This window comes from Pristis pectinata, chromosome 3, assembly GCF_009764475.1.
Source record: "Pristis pectinata isolate sPriPec2 chromosome 3, sPriPec2.1.pri, whole genome shotgun sequence".
NCBI lineage: Eukaryota > Metazoa > Chordata > Chondrichthyes > Rhinopristiformes > Pristidae > Pristis > Pristis pectinata.
In genome coordinates this window covers 117,151,506-117,178,031 of record NC_067407.1, presented here as the reverse complement: position 1 = coordinate 117,178,031, position 26,526 = coordinate 117,151,506, and the positions used below count along the sequence as shown (strand labels likewise).

The following is a 26,526-nucleotide window of genomic DNA, read 5'->3' as shown; positions in this document are numbered from 1 at the left end:
TGATAACATGCCACATAAAAGGCTTGTCCATAAGATAAGGATGCGTGGAGTTGGGGGTAATGTATTAGCATGGATAGAGGATTGGTTAACAAATAGAAGGCAACCTATTGGGATTGGAGTGTTGGGATAAATGGGTGTTTCCCTGGTCGGCAATCAGTGGTGATTGGAGTGCCGCAGGGGTCGGTGCTGGGCCCGCAACTGTTCTCAATATACATTAACGATTTGGAAGAGGGGACCAAGTGTAGCTTATCTAAGTCTGCTGACGACACTAAATTGAGTGGAAGAGCAAATTGTTCAGAGGATGTGGAGAGTCTGCAGTAAGATATAGATAGGTTAAGTGATTAGGCAAGGGTCTGGCAGATGGAGTACAATGTGAGGTCATCCACTTTGGAAGGAAAAAATAGAAGATCAGATTATTATTTAAATGGTGAAAGATTGCAGCATGCTGTTGTGCAGAGGGACTTGCGAGTGCTTGTGTATGAATCACAAAAAGTTGGTTTGCAGGTGCAACGGGTTATCAAGGCGGCAAATGGAATGTTGACCATTGCTAGAGGGACTGAAGTTAAGAGCAGTGGGGTTTTGCTGCAACAGTACAGGGTACTGGTGAGGCCGCACCTGGAGTACTGCATGCAGTTCTGGTCTCCTTACTTGAGAAAATATATACCTGGCTTTGGAGGTGGTTCAGAGGAGTTTCACTAGGTTGATTCCAGAGATGAGGGGGTTAGCCTATGAGGACAGATCGAGTTGCTTGGGACTATACTCACTGGAATTCAGAAGAATGAGAGGAGATCTTATAGAAATGTATAAAATTTTGAAAGGGATACATGAGACAGAGGCAGGAAGGTTGTTTCCACTGGTAGGTGAGACTAGAACCAGGGGACATAGCCTCAAGATTCAGGGGAGTAGATTTAGGATGGAGATGAGGAGGAACTGCTTTTCCCAGAGAGCAGTGAATCTGTGGAATTCTCTGCCCAGGGAAGCAGTAGAGGCTACCTCATTAAATATATTTAAGACACAGTTTGATAGATTTTTGCATAGTAGGGAAATTAAGGGTTACGGGGAAAAAGGCAGGTAGGTGGAGCTGAGTCCACATCCAGATCAGCCATGATCTTATTTCAGTGCAGGCTTGACGGGTGAGATGGCCTACTCCCACTCCTATTTCTTATGTTCTTGTATTGTAACTCAGCGTGTCAAGCAGCATCTGTGGAGGCAAAGGGATTGTTGACGTTTTGGGTTAAGACTCTCTATAGTGTGGTAACCAGAACTGCACAATATTCCAGCTGTGGCCTAACCACTGTTTTATAAATTTGTACCAAGATCTCCCTGCAATTATATTCTATGCTCAACCCAATGAAAAAAAAATCCTGTATACCTTCTTCACCTTCCCATCTACTTGTGCTGGCAGCTTCTTTGTTCCTCAATACTCCCCAAGGACCTACTATTCATGGTGTTTGTCCTACCTTTGACAGATCCCCCAGAGTGCACTACCTAACACAACAGGATTAAATTCCATCTGCCATTGCCCCATCCAATTTACCAGTCCAAGATTACCCTCTTCATTATCAACACCACTAAATTTTGTGTCATCTGCAAACTTAGATAATCTGGCAAACATGTCAGTTCATGGGCAACAGATGTTGGGCTATCCAGTGGCACCCACATATCTTGACCATATTTAAAAGAAACAAATCACTTGTATATCATTGCACACGAGATTAAACCACCACCTCAGTGTCTGAATTACCAGCAAGAATACAGATCCAAAAGAATGAGAACAAGTGATTTTTTAAAGAAGAAGCGATGCTGAGCAAGATGTGCCTCAGTGACCAATGCAGTTATGAGGCAGAGAAAAGCAAAAGCACAGCAGAAGAACCACCCTTTGAAGTTGGAGTTAACAGTTTTCCTTTAATTGCAATCCTTTATTTTGACCTATGAAACTTCTGTGTTTCTTCTAAGCTCCAAAAGCTTGTCAAAATCAAGTTTTGTTCCATAATTTCACCTTAGTTGCCTGTCTACTAAACATCTACAAGTTTTCAAAAACTAGTCTACATCTAAATACTCCTTCAATTTCTCTCTTCCACTTTTCAACATCGGCAGTGTCCAATGCTCTGTACTGTAGGCTGTGATCCAAGCTTCTCAAACAATAAATAATTTTTAAAAGTATCACTGAAAATCTATTAACTGAATAACTTGCACAAGACAGAGTCTTCAGGAGAAATGGAGAAAAAATTGGCAAGGGAATCTCCTCCCAATAAAATCAAAGCCCAAATCAATCCAAGGTTGGGATATGATGCTACTGTTATCCTTTACATTCCTGGACAGGACAGAACAGAACAGATGGAAAGAAAACCGGAGACAAATTATGAGAATTCACTAAACCTGATTTGACATTCTCTGCATTTTCATATAATCTAAATCATTCTCCAGAACCTCTAAATTATCGAGAGATGCATGGTTCTATTTTAAGTCTTATTAAATTTAAGTGTGGAACCATTATTGCCTATTCTCTTACGTAAAGTTCATATCCCAAGTGTCTCAATTACAGTAAGAAATATCTTCTTACAATATCAGTACATAAAACAATTGCCTTCAATTTAGTGAAAGCTACAAACCTAGCATCCTTTTAAACATTGAGAAAGATCACCACTAACAAACTTGGATAGAGCAGACAACTCTCCCCTCTCCTGGCTAACAACCTGTGAAAGTACTGGGATGCAAACTTGCGTGCAATTTCTTGCTGATGTCAAAAGTGCCAGAGCCAGGTTCATTTCAACACACCACTCACTCAAATTCATATTTTAAATGTAACTCGGTTATACAATTCTTTTGTACCAAAGATATATATTTTGTTAACAAAGGGTACTGACCTCCCTCTTGCTCTGCTAGTTCCTGCCAGTCAGTCAGGAAGTTAGAGGCTCTCCCTGTTCATGTGCATGCCATTATTAACAATGAGCAGCTGTCCTACAGTGTGGTTGCAGTGAGAATAGGGCAGCTCATTGCTCATCTTGGCTCTACTCCCAAGTAAAGCTTTAGTTACTTGGGACTAATAGACTGCTCTTGCCTTGAGCAAAGGAAGCAAGAAAAAAAGTCTGAGATGAAGGATCACACATGCAGTCAAAATTCTAGCTCCTTTATACTCCAGCCAAGCACTTTATTTGCTTTGTAGATTGTGAAAAGCAAAGCAAGTTTTAACACACTTGATTTGTGCATGACTTTGTTTTTCAATTAACAAAAGGGAGGGTTGCAAATGTAAAATATATTTGAAAGGACGGCTTTTAATATTCAAAACATGGCGGACTGCCGATTCCAGAGTTGGGTGTTGTTTGGACAAACAGTTCTATTGCTGAACCCCTTTTAAGTGACTCCTATCAAGCTGACAAGTTAGCCATCAAAAATACTTGTACGCAGAGTAATTGTAAGGGAAGGAGAAAGCATTTATCTCCATTAAGCATCAGCAATCCATTATTTTTAAAAGCCCATTAAAAGTATATAATTTTTCATACCATAAGTAGTGAAGTAGGCATGGTAGCTTAGTGGTTATGTTAGTGTATTAACGGTCAGAAGTTGGAATCATTGATACAGAGACACAAAGTCAAATCCCAGCATGACAGCTTAGGAAGACACAAGAAATTCTGCAGATGCTGGAATCTGGAGCAACACACACAAAATGCTGTTGGAACTCAGCAGGTCAGGCAGCATCTACGGAGGGAAATAAACAGTCAACATGACCTGCTGAGTTCCTCCAGCATTTTGTGTGCATGACAGTTTAGGAACTTAGTTTCACGTAATTAAATGAATTTGGATTTCTTTTGAAAGTTGGTCTCAGTAATGATAACCATGAAGGAAATCTGCCATCTTTATCTGGTCTGATGTATGGAAGTCAAGACCTACCAATGCAGTTGATTCTTAACTGCCTCCTCAGTTCAGGGGTAATTATGGATGAACAACGAATGCTGTCATAATTTGCTATATCCTCATAGAAGTGAATGCAAAAAAACAAAATCAATAATTTTAAACAACATGTTTAACAGCACTTGCTGTGCTAAACTGTCTGAGATCACTTCTGGGTTCAATCTATAGACGTTCAAATCCAAGGATTATGGCTCAACAGAAAGTACATATTTAACTATATACCTGAGGCTACACACCCCCTAGTGGCCAAGGTACTCTGAAAAAAACCATGAAACAACCAAATGAGGACAGCGAGAACTGTCAGTTCTTATGCAGCGTTGATAAAATGACACAAAGAGAAAACTAAATCACTACCATCTGCAATGTTACTGCAAGTTCCCAACCTTAGATAGTAAAAGCTATTCTAAACGTTTACTCCTGGTCTCTCTCAAATCTTCTCCCGCCACAATGCTCAGTTGTCTCACAAACCTACTTAGATCATTTTCTTGAGTGAATTTTGTGGCTCTATGATCTATTACCCTTAATGAAATAATTATTACACCAGCAAAATTTTCTACCACAGTAAAACCTCAACAATCCGCTATCCGACTACTTGGAAATCCTAACTGTTTGGCATCTGTCTTACCGGCTGCAGATTCCTGCACTCCCTTCCATTAACTAGGGCCCCAGTTCCCATGCTCCCTTTCACTCACCAGGGCCCTGGTACCCACATTCCCTTGAAACTTACCATGTTCGCTGGAAAAATTACTACTCTACTGTGTATAGCATCTAAAAGTATATATTTTAAAAAGTGCGTTGGAACATTAATAGAATAACATTTGATGGTTTGGAAAATCTGCTGGTCCAGCATCAAAATCCAGATTGACAGCACTTTACCGTAATTCAATTTTCTTACTTTTGTGACCCTTCATCACATCAGTTATCTACATAATAACTTGTTCAAAGCCCTTCATAACTGCTCTAAATTTCCAAAAGAAAACAAAATGACATTTTTAAATTTTCAAAACCAACCAAAAATCATAATACTTGCATCAACCTTGGCTTCCCCAGTAACACAACTTAAGTGTTACTTGACTTAAACCATGGTGACTATCAAATAGACGTTTACTAAAGTTTTTCACAACATCATCTTCCCCACTTATTTTGATGACAATAACAACTGAATCTCATGAAAACATTAAAGCATTTAGTGCTAGTGCCAAATTGGGTCCACTTCAAAAAGGAATTGGTCAAAAAGATGTATGAAACAGCATTAGGATGGATAATGTCTAGAGACTAGTTCCCAATCGGACCACACTCAGCTCTCAAAGACAATGCTCAGTTCAGCACAGCTATCTGAGAAGGGCATGAGCCAGTAAAGCCCTACTCCTGTGGCAGCAACACAAATTGTGGCTGACACTGGAGGATTGAGGGCCAGCAGGAGGAAGAGAGAGGAAAAAGAAGAGTACTCAGATTCACGGAGTTGGTGGCGAGGGAAGAATGAAGTTAGAAGACTCATCGGAACTGCTATTAGAAGGGCAAAAAAGTGCAGCTGCTGGGAATCTGTAACAACAAAAACAGATAATGCTGGAGATGCTCAGAGAACATTTGTGGAGAGAAGCAGAAAAGTGAGAAGCTGCAGAGGTGGGAGGGGTGGAGAGAACAAAGGGAATGTCTGTGACAGGACAGAGAGAAAGGTTGTCCAAATGACAATTACTTTCGGTGCCATCTAGCCAATCACCTATAAGGATAGGAGTATGAACAAGGGTATACAAATGAAGGCAGATGGGGGAGGAGGGGGCAAACAAACAACCTGATGAAACTTGAACATGCAGAATACCACAGTTGCTGAAACTGTGAAAGGAAAGGCTGGAAAAAAAAACTCAGCAGTTCAGGTAGCATCCGTGGAGAGAGGAGAACTAAGTTAATGTTTCAGGTAGATGGCCTTGCATCAGAACAGGCCAGTTGTGACACAAACGGGAATAAATTGTTATCTGAAACTGTTGAATATTCAGTCCAGAGAGCTGCAACACAGCTAGACAGAAGATGAGGTATGGATTCTCGAGTTTCTGTTAGGCTCTGTTGCAATGGTGCAAAGTGGGAGTTGAATGAAAAATTAAAATAACAAGTGACTGGAAACTCAGAGTCACCCTTGGGGGACTGCATGGGTGTTCTGCAAGGCAATCACCAATCTGTGTTTAATCTCTCCAATGTACAGGAGATCACAGTTTAAGCACAACATGCAATATACTAAATTGAATGACCTGCGAGTGAACTGATGCTCATTAAATCAGAAGAGACTGGCAGATCACGGGCAGAGCTGTTTCTGCCAGGACTGTGAATTACCATTTAAAGCATGTCATAAGAAATTTCATGGCCTTTAAAGACACACCAAGGAAGACTGCACACTCGCAAGACACACTTATTCACACACAAATACCAACACTATCTACATTCCATTCTCTCTTTCATCACTCCATCACCAAATTTCAACCCCCTCTACCTCCCACCAAGGTCAAGCCTCCAAAAGATAGGATAATGAGAAGGCCACTCAATGTTCTTAATCTTTACAGTTTAGATTAGAACGGCAAGAATTTGGACAGAGGTCACCTCCATGGGACAAAAGCCTGCAGTGCTATCTCAGAGACTGGAATCACAAAGGGTAAGCAGCAATGGCCAGAGAATGCATGCCACAGAGGAAAACATCAAGTTACATTCTGGCACCAGGCATTGTAGTGTGGAGAGTCACCACAGAGAAGGTCTATGCTTCTATACTGCCCCAGAGGACTCAGATAAGCACCATTATTGGAATGCTTTCATAACTAGGCAGACGGAAATGCACAATAAGCTGCCCTCAGGCCAGCCTGGCCAAACAGATTCAGTGTCAAATATCATGGAGCAGTTCTTCTCCATGCTCGCACAGGAAGCTGTGCAGAGACAAGAGACCATGACCACTGCTCTGAAGATCACGTGCATTTCTTTACAAGTGTTTGGTAACAGCCCTGGTACAAAGTGCCTACTGGTGCTGGTGACAGTGCTGCGGAGATGTAGATGGAGGCTGAACAAAGTTTTACTGTTGGGACTCAGTCTCACATTGATCCAGCTAGAAGCTTGATCTCAGCTACAAATCAGCATATTGAAGCTCCTCAGAGACAGTGACATGCCACCAGAGAGTAGTCTGATGTCCTCACGGGATAGACAGATGCTAGTTCTGAGCAATCACTGTCCTCATTTAGCAGAGCAATGCCATTCATGAATAGCCTGCTGCTCTCAATGGACACAGGGATGCAACCCATAAGCAGTTTGCAATTCTACAGGAGCAAAGGGATGCTGCATGTGAGCAGATTACTGTTCCCAAAGAACGAAGTTACTACATGTTATGCTATCCTGCATGGTTAGAGAGAAAGCAGATAGGAATTCCGCATTCTTCTGCGGGTATTGGTATATTATTGTCACTTGTACCATGGTATAGTGAAAAACTTGTCTTGCATACCAATTGTACAGGTCAATTCGTTACACAGTGCAGTTACATTGGGTTAGTACAGAGTGCATTGAAGTAGTACAGGTAAAAACAATAACAGTACAGAGTAAAGTGTCACAGCTACAGAGAGAGTGCAGTGCAATAAGGTGCAAGGTCACAACAAGGTAGGTCGTGAGGTCATAGTCCATCTCATCGTATAAGGGAACCATTCAATAGCCTTATCACAGTGGGGTAGAAGCTGTCCTTAAGTCTGGTGGTATGTGCCCTCAGGCTCCTGTGCAGAGACATGCCCCCTGCACTTACACACCCCTTCATCATGAGCAAAACCCTGCACAGATTTGGCACAGCTGACTTGGACAAAAAGACTAAAGACCAGATTCCAGTGATTAAGGGTCTGTCAGCTGGATCAGGAGCTTGACATGATGGCAGTGCTATCTAAATGCCAGCAAATCATTCCATCTTTGTCCCAAGAGGTTGTCTGGGGAGCAGATTTATGACATTCATGTCCCCTCCCAAGAGCACAATTCATCTCCCATCACAGCCTAGCACCTACAATACTTATCATGGTCACCTCAAAAGGGAGGAATTCCTACAGAGGAAGAGAAATAGGAGAGAAGCCACGTGGAGAGATGAAACATTTTCTCGATGTCACCCCTTCTGGAGGAGCCCAACCCCCTCCCACCCAAAAGCTCCCACCTTTGTGTGGGAGATTGAACGAGCTAGGATTTACCTGAATAATTTGATAGACATTTTTGAAAAGAAAAATTGATACAAACAGTGCAGCTGATGTAGTCTACATGGACTTGAATAAGGCAAGATCCCACTTGGGAGACTGGTCCAAAAGCAGATCCAAGGAAAATTGGAAAGTTGAATCCAAAATAGGCTTGGTAATAGGGCTGATGGTGAAGGGTTATTTATGAAGCTGAAGCCTGTGATCTGCAGCGTACCATGGGGATGATAACTGAGACTCTTACTATTTGTCATGTACATTTTTATCAAAATTATTAATGTAAGAGGTGTGATTAGTAAGCTTACAGAGAACACAAATGTTGGAGGTGTTGATGATAGTGAGGTGGATAGTCATCGGCTGATTATTCAGTTGGTAAGATGAGCAGAGGAGTGGCAGATGGAATCTAATCCTGATAAGTATCAAATGATGCACTTTGGGAGGACTAATAAGGGTAGGACATACACAGTAAATGGTAGGGCCCTCGAGAGTACTGAGAAACAGAGTGACTTTGGTGTACAAGTCTAAGGATCCCTGAAGTTGGCAGCACAATTAGATAACGTGGTGAAAAAGGCATAGAGGTTACTGGCCTTCATTAGCCAAGGCATAGAAGATAAGAGCAGGGACATTATGTTACAACTTCACAAAACTTAAGTCAAATGCATCACCTTGTTGTCTTGTTGATGTGTATGACAAATACTAAGGGTCCCTGCACTGATCTGTGACACACCATTAGCCACTGGCTACCAATCACTAAAACACCATCACACCCTGCCTTCCTGAGCAAGTTTTGGATCCAATTTGCCAACTTGCTTTGGTTCCTATGGGCTTTAATATTTCGAACTTTCTGGGACCTCATCAAAGGCATTATTCAAGATCACATTGACTACATCAACTACACTGCTCTCACCAGCAAATTTTGATCTCTTTGCAAACTTCAGTCAAATTGGTCAGATTGGATCTTCCCCTAACAAAGCCACAATGACCATCTCTGATTAACCCCTTTCTTTCCAAGAGTAGATTAATCCCATCCCACAGTCTTCTTTCTCACTATGTAGGTATCAATTTATTTGTATACAAATTTAGAACTGTAGTTTAGGCTAAACCAGCTGTTCGGTATAACTGGAGATTTTGTTGGCACCTAACACTAAACAATTTACTAGAATCAGGCCAACTGCTAGCCCCCTGCTGCATGAATCCAAATAAAACATGGAAGCTGCATTCAAAAGCATATTCAAGGTAATTTTACCATCAAGTATTGGAAACTGCTTGATGATGTTAATAAATACATCAATTAGAGATCTCACGAACTTTCTCATTGGCCTATATGTGGGAAATGTTTACTCTATAGTTTTCCAAAATTTCAGTGCCCAACCAAGTGGAGAATACTATTTTATCCAGAAAGGGAGCATTCTGTAAAGAGCATCTTACCAGAATGTCACTAAGTGCTTTGCATTTTACCTTTCAAATTAATTACTAAACATTTTCTTTTAAACCCCTCCAGTACCCCACCCCGAGTACATCCAATGAATTCATCAGGTTTACTCTGAGTTTCCTTTTTATAAAAGAATTGTGAGCACTTGAGGGTAGAACTTCATTTACAGGGTCGACTAAAAATGGATCACATAGCTGCCCTTTGTACATCTCATCTAATCCTGATGCGGTGGAAGAGAATATCAGGTGATTCAGATAACAGGTGGTCAATATGATTTTGCCTGAATAGGCCCACATTCCAAGGTGAATTTCTACCATCTTTGCTTCTTGAATTATCTATTCTATTCCTGCTGAATCACCAGCCTCCAGTCTTTTCTTCACTGACAAACTATAGCCTACAAGAGTCATCACTTTCCTTCTTGTTTTCGACATTTTCTATTGCTGATTTCAGAGCTTAAGATTTTTCAACTGTCAAACATTTATACTTCAAAGACTTTTCTTTAGGCTCCAGGCTTATTTCTCTTTCTACTTACTATGAGCAGTTCACATCTGATTTGACCACTGGATAATAAGCACTCACCAACTTTATTAATATAAATGTCACTTCACATTATTGGATCCAGTCCAGTTTAGGAACATGCAGCCTTCACTATGTCAATAAATAATTGGATAACTAAAGCCTCTTGTCGATGGTTAATCTTTTCACAATTTTATAGTGCAGTACCATTTTTTCCATTGGACAGGTTATCCAGAATGACATCACACATGTCTTAAGAAAAAGTTATATCCACATTTTTGGAGCACTAAAACTTTGATGAGTGGAGAACTATCATCAAATTGAGTCTTCCCACCAGACAGCGAAATTGGCTGCAAACAAGTATGCAACAATTTCCACTCAAAAAGCTGCATCAAATAGAGATCTGTGTTTGTTCCAATTGGAAAACAATTTATTACAGCAGCCATTACTTTGCTGCAGAACAGTGTCAGCACTTAAAAGGCACATTCCCATCAGAGAGCAGCAACACATACTACCACTGCCAAGGAAAGGAGGGGGGAGGGAGCAGTAAGAGGGGGAGGGTAAAGAAAGCAAAAAAGGCACAGACAGAGAGTACAGAGGCTCTCCGAGGACTAACATGAAGTAGTGGTAAAAGAGACACATTCTGAGGAAAAGCCACTCACAATGGAGCAATGCCAGAAAAAAAATCATGATTTCACAGGAACCAAAGTGACCAGTATTGTATTATAAATACTGCTCTTTAATGCTGACACTTAAACACACACACAACCCCCCCCCACCCCCAAATACATCCCTACCTTCCCCACATCTCCCACTAAAGACAGCTCTCCTGTAACTGTATCATAAGGAAACCTATTTGCTTCATACCATCCACTGAGGCAAAAACTGCCAGAAAAAGAAAGCCACCCAGATGGGAGGGTGATCATTTCTGAAAAGGATTTCACCAGACTGGAGGAGGTCACTCACCTCCTCGGCAGGGGGATCAGCGAAGCACCAAATAAATGTAGTTCCTCTGTATTAATTCTTTTTAAAAAAAAGCATTCTACTTAAGCACAGTCTGAAATCTTTGGGAGGTCTGCAGCAAGCTTTTGAGCTACTTTGTGCACTGTCCTGTCGTAACCTGAATGTCCCTTTAGAGCTCAACGGGTCACGGCCTTTTTTTTGTGACTTCCAAAAGACATTGATTTCTAAAACTGGGAGCACTAATTTGTGTCAGAAGAGCTTTCATATGAATTGCTTGATGACATCATTAGGGTTAGAGTCAGGAATGCTGGGAATAGCATGCACACCAACTTGAAGTGTCCTGCCCAATATTGAGTTCATGCAGAAATGACTGCTAACTCTTTTTACTCTTATACTGTATTTTGAAAAACAGTGCTGTCCAATCTACCTTCTATGGAAATATTCATAAATTTTGCAACAGCCAATTGAAGCGTAGGATATTCCATTCCTTTCACTGTTCGACTAATTCTTCCTTGACCTACAGCCTCTGCAGAAACAACCCCAGTAAATCACATTTTCTGCAGAAACAAACATTCATATCATCGAAGCCCCTCTTCTATCTTCGTACTGAGTATCTATTGGTAGAAGTATATAAAATGATGAGGACTCTGATCAGAGTGGATAGCGGGAGGCTGTTTCCTTTGGTCCAGGAGTCAAAGACTAGAGGTCACAAGCTTTAAATAAAGGGGAAGAGAATTGAGAGTGAAGTGAATAAAAACTCTTACATAGTATGTGGTTGGAATATGGAATACACTAACTGCAGATATGGTGGAGGACATTGTGTGAATTGCATTAATACATGGCACAGAAAAATTTGCAAGGATATGGAGAAAGAATTGGTGGGAATAGAAAATTGCTTTGGTAGAGCACTACTGCAAACATTACGGTCTCTGATTCTTTGACTTTACATCAATCTGTGTTGTAGAAACCAGTCTGATTAATCAGATTATTGGGTAAACAGTCACAGTGGAATTGAAATAATCCCATTGGTCTGGTTTTCATACAAAAATACAAGACAAAAATAAATCAAGTTCTACATGCTTTGTTGCTTACCCATTTTTACTGAAGACATGTATCCATGCCTGCACGTTGGGTCCCCGCACACAGAGGCATCGAAATGTTGTAAACGTAGATAATAGAACAGCAAATAAAAAAGTCTCCTTGAAGGACCTGTAAAATAGAAAACTTGTCAATACAACACTGGTTTTTAATTGGTAGCTTCATAATTGTTTAACATACATTAGTCACTGCTTCTCAAAATATGGGCCAACCAAGTCTTTCTAAGATGAGTTTTGAGGTTCTTGGCTGGACAGTTACTGAAATCAGGAAAAGCTACTGTAACTTTCATATGAAAGTGAAATGCCCCAAACACCGTACAATGTCAGATACTTTGTGCATAAGGTCAAATAGTGAATGGGGATTAGCTTAATGTACAACAAGAACTACTTGGAGAGCATCCAAACTCTAAAATGTTTCTCCTGGACCTATCAGTAATCAGATTGGAATCTAATAGATAAAAGTAATTTAGATGAGTTTATGAATAAAGCAAAAAGAGCCAGTAAAAATGCCAAATATTATTTTCCTTCCCTTCTTTTAGCTTTTTCCAGACCTTGGCTGGCCCCGTTTAAGAAATAGGAGAAGCCATTTGGCCCCATACATCTGGTCCATCTTTCAACAAGATTATACCACCCTCCTGCACTAATCCTATTAGTTCCTTAATTCCTCAAGCCCCCTTGAGTAGAGAATTCCAAATATTTATTAGCCTTGGTCGAAGAAATTTCTTCACATCCCAGTCCTGAATGGCTGACCCTTATTTTGAGACCATGGTCTCTAATTCTAGACACCTCATTGGGGAAATATCTATCCTGTAAGTACCTGGTCAAGTCCCACAAGAATTATGCACATTTCAATGAGATCACCTCTTATTCTTCCAAACTCAAGAAAGCATTGGTCCAAGCTGCTGAATTTCTCCTCAAAGGATAAATTATCCATCACAGGAAACAATCTGGTGACTCTTACTCATACTCTCTTGATTGCAAGTATATCCTTCTAGAGTAGGGAAGCCAGACCAATATGCAATATTCCAGGTGCAATCTCACCAAGACACTACAGAATTATGAAATCTTTTATTTCGTAAAGGACAGCATGCCTCCGCTTGTAACAAATTATTCTGATGTATCAAAGATCAGGCTGGAGCACCTTTAGGTTGATTAACCAGTTTGATTCAGTACTTCCTGTCTAGAATTACCATCAGCAAGAAATACAATGGAAAATGTTACTCCAGTGCCCATGCTACTTGTGTCCTTCAGCATTAAAATGGAGCTACTTCAAAATGAGACCAATTTATTTAATACAATTGTTAACCAAATTCTTTGACATAATTTAACATTGTTTTACAAATAAACAAACTAAGACTGAAGTACATAAGAAATTTGTCTTCAGAGTGTGCAAATGGCAATTATTAGAGGAACATTAACACAGAAGGACAAGATAAATCCCACAAGGCTTTAGGACTATTGTCATCTTTGTCATATATAGTGATATTATGGAAGAGAATAACAAGGCCTGGAAATTTGCAGATGCGAAGGGTTGAACACAATAAGGAACAACTGTACCATTTGCAAAAGTTCTGGGATTGATTAGGAGTTTGGATCTAAAAGTAGGACTTGCAAATGAACAGAAATTCAAAGTGAAGTAAATTTGGAAGGGAACCAATATTGGAAAGCAAAATTAAATGCAACAGTGTTCAGAAGAGAGATAGGGTTCAGTGTGATTTATTGGAAAACATACCAAACCTCCACAGTCAGAGTGAAGCAGAATCTTAGAATATATCAAGAGAAAGAATATAAGTTCTTGAAATCATCAGCTACAAATTGAAAGCTTGCTTCAGGATGCAAGTAATATAGGCAAAAGTAGTATTCTATTTCTGCTGTTCACACATTGAAATGATTCAATCCCCAGGGCTCACTGCTAGGTCCATTGCTATTTGTCATCTACATCAATGATTTATTTGAGATTGTACAAGGCATGGATAGTAAGTTTGCAGATAACACTAAAATAGGTAGTGTCATTGATAGTGAAGATGGTTATTAGGATTTACAGAGGGATCTTGATCACCTGTGTAAGTGGGCCAAGGAATGAAGAATGGCGTTTAATTCTGATAAGTTTGAGGTGTTGTGCTTTGCGAAGGCAAGTGACAGTAGGACTTTCACAGCAGACGGTAGGGCCGTGGGGAGTGTTAAAGAACAGAGGGACCGAGGAGTACAAGTACACAGTTCCCTGAAAGTGGCATTGCAGGTAGACAGGGTGGTGAAGACAGCTTTTAGCACACTGGCCTTCTTCAGTCAGGGCACTGAGTACCGGAGCTGGAATGTTAAGTTGCTGGTACAAGATGCTGGTGAGGCCGCATTTGGAATATTGTGTTCAGTTTTGGTCACCCTGCTATAGAAAAGATGCCATTTCTTTATTCCTTTCAAAACAAATGGAAGTCACACACATCTACATTTTTTTGCAGTAGCAAGTTGCAAGTACTCTTGCAGAATATCTACTTACACTAGCAGTGGTGCTCCATATAATACTATAATTCCATGAAACATTAAACAAGAAGTCAAGAATAACAAACAGGACTTGATAGTCTTTGAGACCTGGCAAAAAGAAGACATGGATATCATTTAATATTTCAAAAACAAAATTCACCATATTCAAATATGTGAAACATATATCGCAATCTTACCTTATGACTGAAGGAATTCTTTTTGTTCGATACAGTGTTCATTTCCAGTAGTGAATGCAAAACGATGCTAACAGCCGCCACAGTAGCTGAGCAAATGCACAGCCACAGCAGGTGCGTTTCAATTACAGAAAAGTTATCCAAAAATAAGGAAGGGACAAAAGTAGCAAAGAGGACCGAGAGGATGAGAATTATGTGCGTAGAGAACATGCCTCTTAACTCAACGTCCTTCATGTTGACATCTAAAAATTAGACCAACGATCAATAAAAACAAAGCCTCTGAAACTGCGTTTTCAACCCCGTGTCTGCTCCACATAGATTATTTACCTTCTTCCACATCACCAATCAATCTCCCTATTGACTCAAACATGCATAAAACAAACTTCCTCACTACAGCGGAAACGCCGGGTTCGGAACGTCATTGGCAACACGAATTGACCAATCAAAATCAAAGGGCGGTGTTTTGCTGCCTGCTTATTGGGTCAATCGTGTGCGGAGAGGGCGGGATTTCTGACACAGGTTACATTGGGAAGGTTACCTTCCAGCCGCGCTGTCTTCTGTCGGGGCATTTAACATTTTATAGCAAATGTAACCGTAATCTTAGGTATGGTGAAATCGAATTCACGGGAATGTCCTGTATTGTATATTTGTAAATTTTATGAATTAAAAGTATTGTTGGAAAAAAATCTGAGCAGAGGACCAGATAAATGTGTGGAGAGTGAACCAGTCAGAACTACCAGCATCCGAATTATTGAGGGTGAACGTTAAGTAACTTCATTTTAGGGTATTTAAACCTGAAAAGCTGAAGAGACTTAATTTGGAATTGGTGCAGGAAAAATGTCCACTTCATCTGTAAGAAAAAATATATGAACGTAAAGAAGGTATTAGCAACATTTAAAAGCCATCTAGATAAGTACATAGATAGGAGAGGGCTATGGGCCAAACGTGGGCAGAGGGGACTAGCTCACCTGGCAACACAGTCGGCATGGACGATTTGGGCTAAAGGGCCTGTTTCCCTGTTGTGCGACTCTATGACTCTGAGGTGTAATCCATTGAAGATTATAGTGCCCTGATACAGCGTTTCGACCTAAAACGTCGACAATTCGTTTCCCCCACAGATGCTTCTCGACCTGCCTCCAGCAAATTGTTTGTTGCTATTGAAAATAATGTTTTGGGATCAGGGTCGACTTACCCTGGGATCATTACAAAGTGGATGTAATGCACCAACAAATAAACTGCATGCCCTGAGTAAGCCTTTAATATTTCTTGTTGCTGGACATTAATAGAACTGAATTTAAAAGTAAACACATGTACCAATAAATTACACATTCCTCTTGCATAGCTTACAACCTAATGTTTTGAACATTGAATTTTCCAATTTAAGGCAACCCACACACACACACACACACCTATCCACCTGCCCATCATCCTCTCCTCATATGGTTCCACCTATCACATACCAGCCTCTATCCCAACCACCCCCTTCCTTTGTACTGCTATATACTGGCAATCTTTCCTCTTCCCTCTCAGATATCTGATGCAGGATCTCAGCCCAAAGCATCTTTTGCTTCCACACAGATGTTGCTGGACCTGCTGAGTTCTTCCAGTTTTCTGCATTTTTGTTATCTATTCTGTGCATTTGACCCAAAGTTTTCTACCAGCTGGTTACTTATACAAACTGTGGCAGCTTTCCAGTGCAGACAGTGATAGTTTAATGTCAAAGAACATTTTCCTGACCCCAAAGTATGGCTGCAAATATTGTTGAATAAAAAAAACAAGCATGCCAACAAACCTTAGAAAATTCCTTTAAGTAACATTATTGAAAATTAAATTTAATTAGTTTATTTGTTATAAACAATTCAATTAGAACATTAGATAAAACATGTGAGATTCTCAAATCATTAGTTTGTCTTAAAACCTTTGTCTATTCTTTGTATGTAACCAGCACTGATACAAAAAAATGATAAACATAAGTTGCCCTTCCAAGCCATTGGTTCTGATAGTGGTTCTGTGTGAAGGATTTTTCTTGTTGATAAATTCAATCTCAGAAAGATTTTTGTTTGCTTGTCAAACATTAAAAAGCTAAAACAGATTGAAAAGTTGGTGGGTAGAATGTGTACTCCTTATGCTGATTAAAAAAAATTCTGCAAGACTAATATTCTCCAATGCAAATAGAAAATACTGTGTATTGTAAATGTGAAATAAAAACAGTAAATGCCGCAAATGTTCAGTTGTGGAGACAACGTTTGTGGAGACACGTCAGGTCAATTACTTTTCAATAATTCATTGATTTAAAACATTTATTCTGTTTCTTTCGACGCAGATTTTGCTTGATCTGCTGTGTATGTTCAATTATTTCTGATTTTATCTAATACTGCTTACATTTTCAACACAACACATACAGAGTGCGAGAGGGCGCTGAGACTTTTGTGGCGTAACGGTCTCGCACTAAGACCCAGCGGCTCACCCTGGTCCTTTCAGCCAATGAGGAGGCTGGTGCCCGGAAATGCGAGCCGTGTATTGGCGGAAGTGAGTGCCCGGGGAAGGGGACAGGATGGTGTGTGAGAAATGTGAGTGCGGACCAGGGGCTTCCGTAATTGAGGCCCGGGATCTGCGGCCTAGAGTTACCCCGGCTCCTATCCCAGCCACTGAGGCCTCGGACCTCCCAGCCGGTGCCAACGACCCGCAGTACCGAGGAGGTTGTTGTGTCGGCAGCGGCAGCACCCCCTTCCCTCCACCCCCCGGGCCGGTCTCCTCCTCCTCTCCCCCCCCCCCCCCCAGGGCCGGTGTCCTTGCCCCCCGCCGGTTCTCCCTCCCCCACCCCCGCCGGCTGGTCGCCCCCCCTTTCCCACTACCTCCTACCCACACCCCCTCCCCACGACCGGCCCGCCCCCGCCCGCTGCAGGGGAAGGGGAGGATCTGAGGGAGGGAGATGGCAGGGAGGCTAAAACACAGCAGAAAATGCTGGAAACACTCAGCAGGTCGGGCAGCATCTGTGGAGAGAAACAGAGTGAATGTTTCAGGTTAAAGAACCTTCCTCAGAACTGGGAAAGAGACAAAACAGATTATTGTTAATTTGCAGAGAAGGCGGGGAGGGGGTGGCTAGAACAGAGGGAATATCTCCAACAGGGTGATGCCAAAGTTGCCACTGTGATTCTGATGTTCACTGGATCTGTGGAGACTTTTCCCCCAGACAATCTGATCTGATGGGCATTTCCGGCATTCCGCTTTCAGTTATAACAACTGCTCCGACCTGTATTTCACATCTTTAATGTGTGCCTTGGCTTTCTTTCTCTCTAACACCCTTATTAATCTATTAACCAGATTGTTCTGTAAACAAATCTATTGTCATCTACGCTCCTTGGAAATCCCAATTTTGATTTATCAGTACTTCCCAAAATTGCTTCACATTCATGGATTTCTCATGAATCATTAATGTTTGCTTTCTCTTTCAATCATACAAGAACTTGCAATTTAAAAGAAAACTCTTCCATTCTGGAGACAGAAAGTGTCTTCCAGCATAAATAAAGTCCCCATTAATTTGTTTTGTTGATGGTTTTATTCATTCGACTGTTTATGTATTCCTATTCTGATAGGTGAAAAGAAGTTGGGAAGAGTTATTACTCCAGACACCTGGAAAGATGGATCAAGGAACACGATGGGTATAAAATTCAGTTACTGCACAGCTGTATTTGGAACTTGAATGCCTACGATACTCTGCAGGCTTTTTAACCAAAGTTGTAATTTTATTTATACAGAAAGTGGTGGCCGTAAGATCAATGAGAACAAAGCTTTGACCTCTAAAAAGGCAAGGTTAGTGTAAAGCTACTTTTTCAAAGATAAATCTTTGAATGTTGAAGATACATGTAGTTTTTGTATGTATTACTAAAGATTTAGTAGCCCAATTGTGGTCCTAGTTGGGTAGTATTTGTTTCTGACTTCTCACATATAAATAGTTATACAGCCAGCCTTCAGAGTATAGATTGAAATAGAATTAGAATTGAATTAGAGTGTAGTTGAGTCCAGATGAAGGATCTTGACCCAAAATGTTGACTGTCCATTTCCCTCCACATGTGCTGGCTGAGTTCCTCCAGCAGCTTTTTTTTTTGCTCCAGATTCCAGCATCTGCAGTCTCTTAGACTGTTGTTATTTCCAGTGGAAACTGAGAGTAAAAATTGGGAATGAGAAAACTGCCAGAATTATGGAATGCAATTTTCTATCTCATTATTTGATTGCAATTAACTAACAAGTCTGGCCTAGCAATTGAACTGAAACCTTTTGACTTGTGTTATTTGTACAGTGTAAATAGGGTTTTTTTTAAACTAGATTTTTGAAGAATGTGTTCATGCTATATTGTATAATCACTGAAGAGAGTTTCCTGGACATTACGGAAAAGAATTTTGGAAATCTATCCTGGAATGAAATTTGTTTTTATGTAGCTTATTAATGTAGCAGTGAATAAGTTGGGTAAATAAAGCAACAGTCCTGAGAAATTAGCATTTCCCTTTTGTGGTTTTTGTGATTTTTTTTTGTTAAATGCTTTGCATCATGAGACATTGTCTTTGTCTGCCCTGCCATCCTCCACCACCATTGCAATAATTAGTTCCTGTGGCACTGATTCCATCCCTTCCAAAGTTACTGAGTCAGATTTTGTAATGTGGGATCCTGACTCCAGGCTGAACTTCTGAAACCATTATCCTCTTTATACTGCCTATTTCTGTTTTTGTGGTCCATTTTAATCCATCTACTGCGGAATTCTTTCACTAATCTCACGTATCGTAACTCTGTAATCCTTCAGCTTTGGAATCATAAATACAGAACTCCCCATTATTACCTGTGATCCCTTAGATGTATAAACTCTTATCTGTGAACTCGCAAGTTAAGTGTCCCTATCCTTAGAGGCTAGAGTTGAGCAAGCACAGAGATCTTAAAGTGTTTAGGACTAGGTGAATTATAGAGATGAGAAGACATGAAGCCATGGAGTGATTTGAAAAGAAGGATGAGAAATTTTAAGTGGAGGTGTTGTCAGGCTGGGAACCTTTACAGATCAGCATAAAAGTGATTTGGAACTGAGATTCCAGAAAGACTGCAGATTAATGTTCTGTTCCTGTATTTTCTAATCTGACTTTTCTATTTCCATTTTTTTTAATTCCTTCAGTAACCTTACATTCTCTGAAGGAAAAGAGAAAGATAAATTTACTCAGTAAAATAAAACGAGAAAATGGTGGGAACACTCAGTAGGTAAGGCAGCATCTATGGAAGAAGAAATGGTTAACATTTCAAGTCTGGACCTTTCATTGGGTGCCCCATTAACTGTTTCTCCTTCCACAGATGCTGCCTTACCTACTGACTGTTTCCACTATTTTCTGTTTTTCTTTCAGATTTTAACTTGCTTAACCATTTTTCCATATATGTTTTGCCCCAATGTAGTTTTATATTTTAAGAACAAACTAACATTTGCTCACCTTTCCAATATTGCCAAGATCAGTCCTTTACTCTTGCTACGCTTCCCCCTCAGTGGTATGTAACTGTTCTGTAACATAAAGTACTTCTATGATGTTTTTTGATAATCTTTTTTGCATGCTTCTTCTCTCTTCCACTCCTGTCCAGTCCAGTTTCTTGATCTCCCATCTGATCTTCTTAGAATCTTTTAAAAGTTTTAACTTGTTGTCAGAAGTTATTAAATAAAAACATAATTACTTTTTCCTCAGGTTTGATCCATATGGCAAGAGCAAATTTTCAGTGTGCCGTATCTGTAAAAGCGCAGTTCATCAGGCTGGTTCTAATTATTGTCAAGGCTGTGCATACAAAAAAGGTAAGTGTTGGTTATTTTGATTTATTTTACCATTTTAAGGTAACAATATGCTTGTCCACAGGAAGTTCTCAAATTTAAACTTTATTTTATGAAGCATAAGATCATGCTGAAAATGATATTTGCACTAATTTTAGAAAACTTTGTATTAAGTAGAACTCTTGTCCCTTGCATGATTTTTGGATGCAACTTTTCATTCTGCAAATAAAAAATTCACTCTTTTGATGTCTTCCTGCAATGTTTTCCAGGTCATTCATTTCTTCCTAATTAAGGGTTAACTTAAGTCAAAATAAATGTGCACAACACCACAATAAGGATATATTGGTCTTAGATTAGGTGCTACACAGATTCGCCAGAATTACAGTGACTAAAGGGTTAAATTATGAGACTGCATAGATTAGGCCTATGTTGGCTGGAGTATAGAAAGTGTTACCTCCAACTGAGGTATTTAAATAATTACAGGAGTTGATAGGCACATCTTTCCTTTGGTATTGATGTCTATAACAGGGGTGAGGACTTTTCAGAGATGATGTCAGGAAGATCTTCATCTCACAAAGGACACTGTAAATCTGGAATACTCAAAAGCTGTTAGGACAAGGTCAATTAAAAAAAATCAAAACAGCTAGATTTTTATTAGGTAAGGGCTATTAAGTAAAGGTATGCAAATAGAGTTGATGTGCTCATCAGGCTTTACCTAACTGAATATTATAATTGGTTATTTCTGTTCCTGGATTCCTGTTCTTTTTGCTTTTGTGTATATGGATATTTTTATCCCAGGTCCTCCGGTCTTCATTTAAATGTTGTTCACTAGTAAAGTTTTCCATTTCCAGTGAAGAATCTATTTTAAAAATGTTAACTTGCCTATTATATCAGTTAATGCTACCTGATGTAATGTGTTTTCAGTATTTTCAGTTTTTCACTCACCTTTGCATTATCTGCAATGGTTTTGTTTTTTGATTAAAATTATTATCTAGATCAACAGAATTATCAATTATTTGAACGTTAAACAGATTTTTCTTTTGTTACAGGCATCTGTGCAATGTGTGGCAAAAAAATCTTGGATACTAAAAACTACAAACAGACATCTGTATAACTTAAGTTTGAAACTTTGCTTGGGTATTTTGGATGTTATCGAAGTATCTAAACAATGTGCTATTGTGATATTAACAACTAATGCTCTTATACCTAAACAAAATAAAATGTGTGTAAATTTCTAGAGCAGAGAAAGAAAAGCAAGCAATACTTCTGAATTAAATGTAGTTGCTTATTAGCATCTATTAGTGCACACATCTTAATTGTAGAATATACTTTGAATTGCAATGTTGTCGTGAGTGTTTGACTTGACAGGTGACAAAGTGTCCAAGTGAAGTGGAGACATAATCACCTGAGCTATATATTGACAACATGCAACAAGAGTGAGGTTTATAATACTTGATAGCATATGTCCTCCTTCGTTTTCCTGACTGCTCCAAATTAAAAAAAAATCCAGTGGCAGTCAACATTCTTAAATTTGAAGTGCTACAGAAAATGATTGGAGTTTTTTTTAATGAAGTCACAAATGATGGACATCCCTTGCTCTGAAACTAGTTTAATAGAAGCTTTGCGTACTTCCTGGAAGAATTCTGTTGATGGTTTCCTATTTTTTGCTTTGGTTTCTTCTAGTTTGGAAGTGAGAATATTTATCAAGAATTCTGTAATTTGAACTTTTTTCATTACTGAAACTAATTTGCTGAGTTACAGAATTCCTCAATGATTTTGTAAAGTTTAGTTTGTCTTAATGTTATGTAAAAAGCTTTTGATGATGCATTTTGGGAAATAATAAAGTAACTTGGATCCCAAGACTCTTTCTTTGGCATGTTAATCCTTTGATTGGTACTGATCGTCTTCAGTGCTCAAGTCGTCAAGCCCATGTGAATCTCCTTCATGGTCATGAATGAGCACTCTGCTCACTTCAGACCAATCCCTACCTTGTCATCAAACCCACAGACCAGCGGCGAGTGCCGTTGTAGTCTGGCACACTGACCTCTGCCTGGCAGAAGCTAAACACCAGCTTTCTGGCAGCTCTTCATATTTTCCTCTGGACTATGACCCCACTAACGAACACCAGGCCACCATCTCCCAGATTCCATAATTCATCACATCAGAAGAACTCTCCATAACCTCCAACCTCATAGTACCCCAAACACGTACTGCCCACTTCTACCTCCTGTCTATAATCCATAACCAGGATTGCCCTGAAAGGCCTGTTGTTTCTGTCCGACTTGCCCAACTGAACTCATTTCTTCATACCTGGACTCCTTCCTGACTCCCCTTCTCCGTTCCTTTCCCACTTTCTTGAGAAAATACCCAACCAGTTCCCTTCCACTCACACTCTCATCCACTTGGCAGAACTTGTCCTTGCCCTCAATAACTCCTCTCTCAATTCCTCCCACTTTCTGCAGATCAAAGGGGTAGCCATGAGCACTCACATGGGCCCCAGCTACACCTGTCTTTTTGTTGGCTATGTGGAATGGTCCTAGTTATGTCTACTCCAGCACACCACACACAACCCCCTTCCAACTCTTCTTCCCTGCATTGACGACTGCATTGGTGCTGCTTCCTGCACTCGCGTGGAACTCGTCAATTTTACTGACGAATAATTTTATTGAACTCGTCCACTCTGCCCTTAAATTCACCTGGACTACTTCTGACATTTCTCTTTTCTGGATCTCTATCTCCATCTCAGGAGACAGGCTTGCCACTAACACAACTACCTACTGTAAGGATGCCATCCCTTTTTCTCAGTTTTTCTGTCACCGCCACATCCCTTCTCAAGGTGAGGCCTTCTGCCCCAGGTCTTCTGAAATGTCCTCCTTCCAGAAATGTGGCTTTGTCTGTGTCATATTTGATGGAGGAGCCCTTACAGACATTTCCTCCATTTCCTGCCAGTCTGCTCTCACCATGCACCCCCCCCCCACCCCAAGAGAGAATAGAGATTGAGTTTCCTTGGTCCTCACGTTTCACCCCACGAGCCTCCGCATCCAGCATGTCATCCTTTGCCATTTCTGCCAGCTCCTCTGGGATCATTCCACCAGTCACACAGAGTCAAAGGGTCGTACAGCATGGAAACAGCCCTTTGGCCCAACTGGTCCATGCTGATCAAGATTCCCATCTAAGCTAGTCCTATTTGCCCGCATTTGGCCCATATTCCTATCCATGTACCTGTCTTCCCCTCTTTCCTGCTTTCTGCAGGGACCACTGTCTTTGTGACTCACTAGTCAGCTCATCCCTCCCCACCCACCCACCCCTCACTGTCCCCTGGCACTTTCCCCTGTAACTGTAGGTGTAAGACCTGTCCCTTCGCTTCCTCCCTCACCATTGTCCAGGGACCTAAACAGCCTTTCCAAGTGAGGAGAGGTTCACCCACACTACTTCCAACCTGGTCAACTGCATTCGGTGCCAACCGATATGGCCTCCTTTACATTGGAGAAACCAGTCACAAAGTAGGTATCTATTTTGTGGAGCACCTGCATTCTGTCCACAACAGCCATCTTGAGCTTCTGGTTGCATATCATTTTAACCCTCCTCCTCACTTTTATATTGATCTGTGTTTCCTTGGCCTTCTTGGTTAGCACAGAGAGGATAAATGCAAACCTATTCACTTAGGTAGCTTGCAGCCTAAAGGTATGAACATTGAATTTTCCAATTTCAGGTAACTCACTCTCCTGATGTTCTCCTCCAACACACACTCACCTGTCCCACCTAGTTGTCTTCTCCCTTTGTTCAACTTTCTCATCCCCTCCTCCTCCTCCCCACCTTGTTCCATCTGGCAATCCTTCCCCATCTAATTATACCTATCACCTACCAGCATCTGCCTCACCCCTCCCTCGTACTGCTATGTATTGGCTATCATCTTTCCTCCCAAGCCTGATGCAGGGTTGTGACCCGTTAAGTCCACTTATACCTTTTGTCTCCTCAGATGCTGCATGACCCTCTGAGTTCTTCCAATGTTCTGCTTTTTTTTCCAGATTCCAGCATCTGCACTCTTGTTGTGTCCCAATGTTGGAAGTTATCTACTTATTTAAGGAGCATTACAACAGAACCATAAATCCTTCAACATTTATACATGTAATGTACTCTTTCCAACCTGTGATATTGTATAATCCCAAGAAAGCATGCTAGTTCATTATTTCTTCATTTATGTGTTGCTACAAAGGTCACTTTTAACACTAGTTTGGCTGAGATCACCTAACTGACTGGGCTTGCAGAAAATATTGACCAGCATGGCCACAAGATGGCAGTCTATTCATTATAATGATAACTTGCAGCAGCATCTTTCCTTTGTAATTCATCTTCCCAAATGCTTCATACTATATGCTTTAATACTGCCAGGCACAGTAGAAGCAGGATGGGAAGAAAATGCAGCTATAACTCGATATTTCTTCTTCCCTTTCCTAGCCTCTTTTTTTTCCTTTCTCTCCTTACCTTTGACCCATTCCCCAGTGGATCTGCTCCCCCCTCCTCTCCCGCACCTGTCTATTACCATCTCTTACCTGCATCTACCTATCACCACCTTGTTCCTGCCTCGCCTCCCCTCTTTTGTCCTGCAATCACTGCTCTGCTTTTCCCTCCTACATATATTGGGCTTCCCCTTTTCCTATCTTCGGTCCTGAAGAAGGATCCTGACCCGAAACGTTGACCGCCCGCTTTTCTCTGGATGCTGCCTGGCCTGCTGAGTTCCTCCAACATCATTGTGGTTTTTATCTAGATTCCAGCATCTGCAGACCTTTAATTCTCTAATTGATATTTTTGCTTTAGCAGAATTGGGATGCATCTTTAACTTTTTATTTAATTTTAATTTTTTAAATTTTATTTATAGCGTGGTAACAGGCCCTTCCGGCCCAATGAGTCTGTGCCGCCCATTTTTTAAACCCAAATTGACCTACCCGTATGTCTTTGGAATGTGGGAGGAAACCGGAGCACCCGGAGGAAACCCACACAGACATGGGGAGAACGTACAAACTCCTTACAGACATCTGCAGAATGAAGGGATTTCTGCCCACATGATCACCTTTCTAATGCTGGTGGGTTTCTTTATCCTCAGTAATTCACATAGCATTGATCTCTATGGGGTGGAAATTGCTTATAAGAGACATGCCTGTTTCTGCAATGTTAAGTCCATAGCACAAGCAGTGACTCGTGGTGGTTATGTATTGTGTGAAATTGATTAACCAGTCATTAATTTTTCTTTGTATCCTGTGAATATGCAGTCACTGTTAACTCAGCAAACTTTGCAGCTAGTTCATAAATGTATACAATGGACAGATTCCAGTAAGCGACACTGTTGATAAAATATGCTGGTGTAGAGGATTTTAATTTTGAAAAGAAATAGTAGTAATATGGAGGTATACTTCTCCTTTAAGTAATACTTTAAACCAAACAATTATTAAGGAGAGAGTTAGATAATGCATATTCCACTTTTAATAGATGTCAAAGAGCATCTGCAAGTTGAAAATAATCTATTGAAAACAATGAAATTTGAAATTCTCAGCTTTTGCTCTTTTTCAGAGAAAGCAGGTCCAGAAATAAATTTTTAGGTGGGATCTATTTTTATCAGTTGTCTCCTCTATAATAGCAGTGATTTAATTTGAGATTAGTTCATGTCTGGCTGGGGCTTCCTGTGAATTCTGCAGGCAGCTTTTTTAATATTAAATTAATGAACAAACCTGCCACAGATACATCAAAATCCTAGAAATAACATTCATAATGTACTGGGGTAAATTAAAAAAAACATAAATCAGGTGATCTGTTACCAGATTTCAGGTATCTACAGTTTTTTGAGTTGTTTTATTGAAGTTCTGCATGGAAGTCATTGTTTGGAAAATGACAAGTAATATACAAAATCAAAATATTTTGGATACTGGAAATCTGATTTAAAAAATAGAAAAAATAC

At 40.3% G+C, this 26,526-nt stretch overlaps 2 protein-coding genes across 5 annotated transcripts in view; one reads left to right on the top strand and one right to left on the bottom strand.

The window, feature by feature from the left end:
• Nucleotides 1-15,159, bottom strand: part of pigf (phosphatidylinositol glycan anchor biosynthesis, class F) — a 49,096-nt gene extending 33,937 nt beyond the window's left edge. For all 3 annotated transcript variants that reach the window (XM_052011494.1, XM_052011495.1, XM_052011496.1), the window contains exons 1-3: nucleotides 14,786-15,159; nucleotides 14,605-14,696; nucleotides 12,106-12,222 (exon numbers count right to left, since the gene is read on the bottom strand). In XM_052011494.1, the coding sequence (XP_051867454.1) occupies nucleotides 12,106-12,222; nucleotides 14,605-14,696; nucleotides 14,786-15,016 (440 nt within the window). In that variant the 5' untranslated portion in view covers nucleotides 15,017-15,159. The remainder of the gene's footprint in view (nucleotides 1-12,105; nucleotides 12,223-14,604; nucleotides 14,697-14,785) is intronic.
• A 2,115-nt stretch (nucleotides 15,160-17,274) lies between these two features.
• Nucleotides 17,275-22,435, top strand: cript (cysteine-rich PDZ-binding protein). Of its 2 annotated transcripts, none has more exons than XM_052012045.1 (5): nucleotides 17,275-17,352; nucleotides 18,379-18,444; nucleotides 18,541-18,595; nucleotides 20,494-20,597; nucleotides 21,623-22,435. In XM_052012045.1, the coding sequence occupies exons 1-5, from the start codon at nucleotides 17,337-17,339 to the stop codon at nucleotides 21,685-21,687; spliced, it is 306 nt and encodes a 101-aa protein (XP_051868005.1). In that variant the 5' UTR covers nucleotides 17,275-17,336; the 3' UTR covers nucleotides 21,688-22,435. The 2 variants fall into 2 exon arrangements, with proteins under 2 accessions (XP_051868005.1, XP_051868004.1); XM_052012044.1 differs by lacking the exon at nucleotides 17,275-17,352 and adding an exon at nucleotides 17,700-17,805.
• Nucleotides 22,436-26,526: the final 4,091 nt, after the last annotated feature.

Coding starts and splice junctions, on each gene's coding strand:
- cript (XM_052012044.1), top strand. CDS start 17,715: ATGGCAGGGAGGCTAAAACACAGCAGAAAATGCTGGAAACACTCAGCA. Junction 17,806..18,378: donor AAACAGAGTGAATGTTTCAG/GTTAAAGAACCT, acceptor CTATTCTGATAG/GTGAAAAGAAGTTGGGAAGA. Junction 20,598..21,622: donor AGGCTGTGCATACAAAAAAG/GTAAGTGTTGGT, acceptor CTTTTGTTACAG/GCATCTGTGCAATGTGTGGC.